The sequence below is a fragment of the Chionomys nivalis genome, chromosome 9 (genome assembly GCF_950005125.1).
Source record: "Chionomys nivalis chromosome 9, mChiNiv1.1, whole genome shotgun sequence".
Classification (NCBI taxonomy): domain Eukaryota; kingdom Metazoa; phylum Chordata; class Mammalia; order Rodentia; family Cricetidae; genus Chionomys; species Chionomys nivalis.
In genome coordinates this window covers 55,805,764-55,812,634 of record NC_080094.1, presented here as the reverse complement: position 1 = coordinate 55,812,634, position 6,871 = coordinate 55,805,764, and the positions used below count along the sequence as shown (strand labels likewise).

The window sequence follows — 6,871 nt, the reverse complement described above, 5'->3', positions numbered from 1 at the left end:
ACCCCCAACGTGGGCCCGCCCCCGAGCCTGTATCACGGCGGGGCGGGGGGCGGGGTGGAGAGCAGCCGGGCGGGACATCCGGCCCTGGTCCCAAGCTGCACCCGGGAGCCGGCCACCCACTAACCCTCCCTTCCCGAGATCTCCAGCCCCCAACTGCAGTCGCCTCCCCAGCAGTCCTGAGATCGGCGAAGTCTGCCTGGATCACCATGTTTCCTCGCCCTCTGACCCCACTGGCGGCCCCCAAAGCCGCCGAGCCCCTGGGCCGCACGCCGAGGCGGGCCCCATTGAGTAGGACCCGTGCCGGGCTCGGGGGGCCACCCCTGCTGCTGCCGTCCATGCTGATGTTTGCAGTGATCGTAGCCTCCAGCGGGCTACTGCTCATGATCGAGCGGGGCATCCTATCGGAGATGAAACCCCTTCCCCTCCACCCTTCCAGTCACAAAGGCGCGGCCTGGCGTGGGACAGCTCCCAAGCCTGGAGGCCTATCCTGGGATGCTGGGGACTCGGACTTGCAAGTGCGGGAGGACGTTCGAAACCGGACCTTGAGGGCGGTGTGCGGACAACCGGGCATGCCCCGGGACCCCTGGGACTTGCCGGTGGGACAGCGGCGCACCCTACTGCGCCACATTCTCGTAAGTGACCGCTACCGCTTTCTCTACTGCTACGTCCCCAAAGTGGCCTGCTCTAACTGGAAGCGCGTGCTGAAAGTGCTGGCGGGCGTCCTGGACAACGTGGACGTCCGCCTCAAGATGGACCACCGCAGTGACCTGGTGTTTCTGGCAGACCTGCGGCCTGAGGAGATTCGCTATCGTCTGCAGCATTACTTCAAGTTCCTGTTTGTGCGAGACCCCTTGGAACGCCTCCTGTCTGCTTACCGCAACAAGTTTGGGGAAATCCGAGAGTATCAGCAGCGCTACGGAGCTGAAATTGTCAGGCGCTACAGGGCTGGAGCTGGCCCTAGTCCTGCAGGGGACGATGTCACCTTCCCAGAGTTCCTGAGATACCTGGTGGATGAGGATCCTGATCATATGAATGAGCACTGGATGCCTGTGTATCACCTGTGCCAACCATGTGCTGTGCACTACGACTTTGTGGGTTCTTATGAGAGGCTGGAGGCTGATGCCAACCAGGTGCTCGAGTGGGTGCGAGCCCCACCCCATGTCCGGTTCCCAGCTCGCCAGGCCTGGTACCGGCCGGCTAGCCCGGAAAGTCTGCATTACCACCTGTGCAATGTCCCACGAGCCCTGCTTCAGGATGTGCTGCCTAAGTATATCCTGGACTTCTCCCTCTTTGCGTACCCACTGCCCAATGTCACCAGGGAAGCCTGTCACCAGTGACAGTAGTGAGCCGGCAACTTTTGGAGTTTGGTTTTAATGACATCGGCTTCGAAGTACCTTTCAGAGAATCCTCTGGCTCTGGGGCTTGCTAGTTTCTCTAGATGTCTCCATATCTCAGTGGCTGGGACTCCACGTAGGGCCAGACACAAGTGTGTTACTCAAGCCATATGTTTAATCTCAAGACTGACTCCAGGCCCCTTGCTGCTGGGCCTGTGCCGTTCACCTGGTCCATCGGAACGTAACCTGTGGCCAAATCCCAAAGGTGGGACCAGCCGAGCACATGATCACGCCTGGGACCAATGGCTCTGACCCCCGTTTGCTCACCCCATGGACCTCGGGACTGGAGCGAGCTGTGGTGCCTTAGACATGAATTTTGAGCCTTTCTACTCCAGACTTTGAATTTCCTACACTTTCCTACACATTTTTCATTTTCCCAAGGAAAGAAAAACTGAAAGTAGGGCCCTTACCTCACAGCTCTAAGATCCAGCCCTTCAAGCATCCAAAGACACGTGCGCCTGACCTCTTCCTAGGGCTCTTGGAGCATCTTCAATAAACCTCCCTTCCCTACAAAGCCTTTGAGATTGTGTCTTGGCCTGTGTATCTGGCTGTCACTAGTCTAATGCATTTATTTAAAATGTGTGTGTATACATACATACATACATACATACATACATACATACATACATACATTATTTGTTTCTCTGTGTAGCCCTGGCTGTCCTGGAATTCACTTTGTAGATCAGGCTGGTTTCGAACCTAGAGATCTGCCTGCCTTTGCCTTCTGAGTGCTGGGATTAAAGGCATGAGCCTCTATGCCCAGTTAAATGTGTATATATTGATAGAATCTTTGTAAGGACTGACTTTTAATAAAGCTGTTTTGTATACAAAGTGAGTGTTTTCTGTGATTGCCCTCAGTTCCCATGGTTGCGGGGGTGAGGAGGAGACCCCTAGATGCTTGCCCCCCCCCAGATCAAAAGAGGAAGCTTTCAGTTAGGAACAGTAAGACCTAGCTAAACCTGCTTACGTAGGTCCAGTGTCCAGTGGCCCCTGTCACACTGGGGCCTTAACTTAAAGATGGAGCCTTTTGGGACTTCTAAAAGGCTCACAGACTCACTTTCAAAGACGCCATTTTAAAAGGCAAAGCCGGTCAAGAATGACATCAGCCAGAAGAAGGGAGTGTATACACCTCTTAATCCAAGAACCCCGGGGGGGGGGGGCAGAGTTTGCGGTCAGCCTGGTACATACAGGAAGTCCAGACCAGCCTGAGCTATACAGTGTGCCCTCAGGTACAAAGCACACGTACAGACCTGGAATGAGGGCTGGAGAGGTGGTTCAGATGGTAAATCTACGACTGGAGCTCAAGTCTCAGCACCCACCTCTGGTGGCTCACAGCTGCCTGGAACTCCTGCTCCCAGGGGATCCAACAGCTCTGAGCTCTGGGTACCAATACACACACAGATGCACACAAACACCCAGGATTAAAGGTGAAGTAAGGCGGAGAAGGGGAAGAATAGGAGGCATGGGCTCTGCATTGTCTTAAGGCAGGCAGGGAGACTTTGTTGTTGTTTTGTTTTCTGGCTTTGGTTTTGGTGGTTTTATTTTTTTAATTTTGGTTTGGTTTTGATTTGGGTTGGGTTTTTTTTTTAATTTTGGTTGGTTTGTTTTTTAGGTTTTTGGGTTTTTTGAGACAGAGTTCTGTCTCTATGTAGCCTTGGCTGCCCTAGAATTTGATACGTAGACTAGACTGGCCTTGAACTCAGAGATCCACTTGCCTCATGTCTCCAAGTGATGGAATTAAAGATGTGAGCCACCATGCAGGCTAATTTTTTTTTTTCAATACAGGGTTTCTCTATGTATCTCTCTGACTGTCCTGGAACTCATTCTGTAGATAAACCAGACTAGCCTTGAACTCACAGAGATCTGCCTGCCCCTGCCTCCCTGAGAGCTGGGATTAAAGGCATACACCAACATTGCCTGGCTTAATTTTCTTTTTAAGGTATGGTGGCCCTGCTATACTTTTTTTATTTTGAGTTGGTGTGGGGAGAGTTCTTATTATACCTGGGTTGGACTTACAATCCTGATCAATCAGTCTCTGGAGCAGCCTGAATTACAGATGCCTACCACCATGCCTGCTAGGAAGACCCCTTAATGGAGAAGCCCCCATCCGTACCCCAGCATTTTCAAACAAGAAGAAGGTAATGTATGAACAAGGGGAGAGCTGAGGATTACAAGAAGGTACTGTCACTAAGTCCTAGGAGCCTCGAGGACCTCAGGAGTCCTCCTATCCTGCTCCCTTCTCTTTCTTTCTCACTTGGGGTGTCACCTAATTGGTAACCTATCTAGGGCCCACTAGTGCACAGGCAACCTAGGAAGCCCAGAGAATGCAAGGCCCTTATGCTGGCTCCGCTTCATTCCACTTAATACCGAGGGGTTCAGTTCTCTAAAGTGTCTACATCGTATTTTACAGATGTAGGAATTGAGCAGCCCACTCAAAGAGTCCACCCCAGGGATACGTGCCTCCCAGGTAGGAGGGAAGAAAGGGCAGACACACAGACACATGGGAGGTCTAGAAAGTTTGTGGAAGGTGGGACTAAAGAGGAGAAAGGACAGAAAGCCAGGATTGCAAGAAGGACTGACGGGCTTGCAGACAGGGACAGATTTCTCCACTCTTATTTGGAAAGAATAAACCCAGCCTAACTGGCCAGCAACACCCTCTAAAGGGGAAGGGGGAAGGCCAAACGGGGTCCTTGATAGGATTAGCCTTCTATCGGTTCTAGACAACCTGGCAGACAAGGGATCCTGATGGCCAGAGGTGGACAGCTGTAATGTAGAAGTGAAGTAGTAAGAGCAGAGAGAAGACAAACAGCACCTGCTGGACTTCTTAAAAAAGGTCCACAAGGAAATGATGAAGAGTTGTGAGGCCCCGCTGGCTCTAGTGGGAACCGGCTCACCCTGGGTGCCCAGGCCAGAGCTGGAGGGTACTGTGGGCTCACATCACGAGGAGAGGGACTTTTCAGGACTAGATGCTAAAAGTGCATCTTTTAGATTTCTTTAGAATTCTTGCCTTTCCCTGGGTCAGCTGTAATCCCACAGAGAAAAACCCTATGCTATAAATTGGCCCCTCAGAGAAATAGGGCCCCTCAAAAGTAACTCCACCCACAACAACTCAGGTTCCCTGGACGCATGGGGATGAGCATTAACTCCTGTAGGGTCACCTGAGTCTGGGCCTGACTCCACTCCCAAGTCCCAGAACCTGTCCATTTCTCTGCCTGTCTGAAGCTGCTGCAAAGAAATCACCTTGAACTCAGGTCTTTTCCCCTGGGTTCAGGAAGATACACCATACTGAACCCTGCAGGAAGCCAGAAAGGCACCCACCTTCCTGGCAGAATATAGAACCCTTGCTTCTAGGTGATCCAGTCACCAGAGGAACCAGGCTCCTAGGATGGCCTTTCTTTTTCTTTTCAAAAATTTATTTCTTTATTTTACGTGTATGAGTGCTCTATTGACTTTATGCCAGAAAAAGGCACCAGATCCCAGGACAGAGGGTTGTGAACCACCATGTGGTTTCTGGAATTGAACTCAGGACCTCTGGAAGAACAACAAATGCTCTTAACCACTGACCCATCTCTCCAGTTCCAGCCTTTCTTTTCCAAACCAGCTTCGGCTGTTCAGATTCTAAAACCAACAGTAACTCATGGTGGCTGCTCTCAACCGCCAGAGCCCGACCACCGTATTGCATGCATTCCTCACCATCCTCCCGACTCAGGGCCAGTCACTCAGTAAGATCTACCCCTATACTAGAGCAGAGGAAATCAAGTCCAAGGTGGGGAGAGAAGGGGCTGGAACTAAAATCAGCTCTGTTTGGTGAGTGAGCATGTGCTGTAGGTAACCCAGTGCTCTGCTGTGCTTGCTAGGAGCTTATGTTTGGTTTTTTCCTCCTGAGTTTTTGCACTGTTTTTCAGACTTCTTCCCCAACGCTGTAAAATTGCTTCGGTCCATGGGCTTTTCCAAATCTAACAACGTTCCTCAGGCTTGCCCACCCCAAAGGTCAACTTTCTGCTGCTGCTGACCCCAGACCATGAATGCAATCTGTTCAGATTTTTTCAAGCGGTTGTGAATATAGAATTTGATGAGCAAGAGATTTAAAGGAAGAACTCAGGCATTGTGGGTAAACTGTACTCTCAGTACTTGGGAGACTAAGGCAGAAGATTTCCTAGGTCTTGGCTAAAAGAGGGAGGAAGGAAGCATGGAAAGAAGGGAGGAAGGAAGGGAGGAAGGGAGGAGTGGAGGGACAGAGGGACGGAGGGAGGGAGGGAAGCAAGACCTTTATTGGGGCATAGGAGCTATGCCTACACTCTCAGTTCTCTGTTTTAAGTCTGAAGCCAGGCTGAGGAGTAGGGAGTCAAGAAGAGTCTGTGTCTGTGAGATGAAAAAGCCAGAAAGAATCCTGAATCCACTGAGTCTGTTTACGGTAGGCCTGTAAGGGAAGGCCCATCAGAAGGCAATCTCTATGAGTGTTAGTACTTCCACCGTGCTGGAAGCAGCTGAGAAACATGAGCACTGAGGTGAACAGGAAGGTGCCAAGGGCAGCGAGCAGGGGGTCCTTGTCAGGCAGCTGCGTTTTCCCAGCAGGTCATCTTAAAGAAAGATGCTAAGATTCTAGTAGGGTGAGCCCATGGCTACCACGCAGAACGAGTGTACCACTTTGACTTATAACCTATTATCCCCTTGGGACTCTGTCAACATCATTTTGTTTAGTGGTGCTGGGCGTTGACCCAAGGTTTTGCTCATGCTAGGCAGGCGCTCTACCAGTGAGGGGCATCCCCAGCCTTTGTGGCTTTTGTTTCTTAAATATTTAATTAGGTGGGGGGTGGTGCGTGCACACCGTAGCAAAGCCTTGGCAGTGAGAGGGCAGCCTTGAGTGTGTCCTTGCCTTTCCCCGTGTTGAGACAGGGTCCTTGCTGTTTTGTCTCCTGTTGTCGCCTCCTGTCTCCTCAGAGGAGCACATGAGTTACTGTGTTCAGCAGTGGATGGGCAGAGGGGATTCAAGCTCAGATCCTGAAGCCTTTATTCATCTCCAAAGCTCTTGTTTGTTTATTTGTTTGCTTCAATTTTTTTTATTTTTTATTTATTTTATTTATTTTTTGCTGGAGGGTGATGGTGTTGAGACAGGGTTTCTTTGTGTAGTCCTGGCTGTCCTGGAACTCACTCCGTAGACCAGGCTGGTGTCAAACCTACAGAGATCTGTCTCCCGAGTACTGGGATCAAAAACTTGTGCCACTACTAACGAGCTTCAACTTTTTGTTTGTTTGTTTGATTTTTTTTTTTCAAGTCAGGGTTTCTCTGTAGCTTTGGAACCTGTCCTGGAACTCACTTTGTAGACCAGGCCTTGAACTCATGGAGATCTCCTGAGTGCAGAGATCAAAGGTGTGTGTCACCACAGTCCTCCTTCAGATTTTTAAACATATTTTATCTGTTTTTATGTGAAAGAGCACATCAACATATACGTATGTGCACATGTGCGCTGGACCCTT

At 50.6% G+C, this 6,871-nt stretch overlaps 1 protein-coding gene across 1 annotated transcript; it reads left to right on the top strand.

Moving 5' to 3' along the window:
- Positions 1-77: 77 nt before the first annotated feature.
- Chst14 (carbohydrate sulfotransferase 14) lies at positions 78-2,004 on the top strand. Its single transcript, XM_057781313.1, has one exon. It carries the CDS (start codon positions 207-209, stop codon positions 1,335-1,337), a length of 1,131 nt encoding a protein of 376 aa, XP_057637296.1. The 5' UTR covers positions 78-206; the 3' UTR covers positions 1,338-2,004.
- Positions 2,005-6,871: the final 4,867 nt, after the last annotated feature.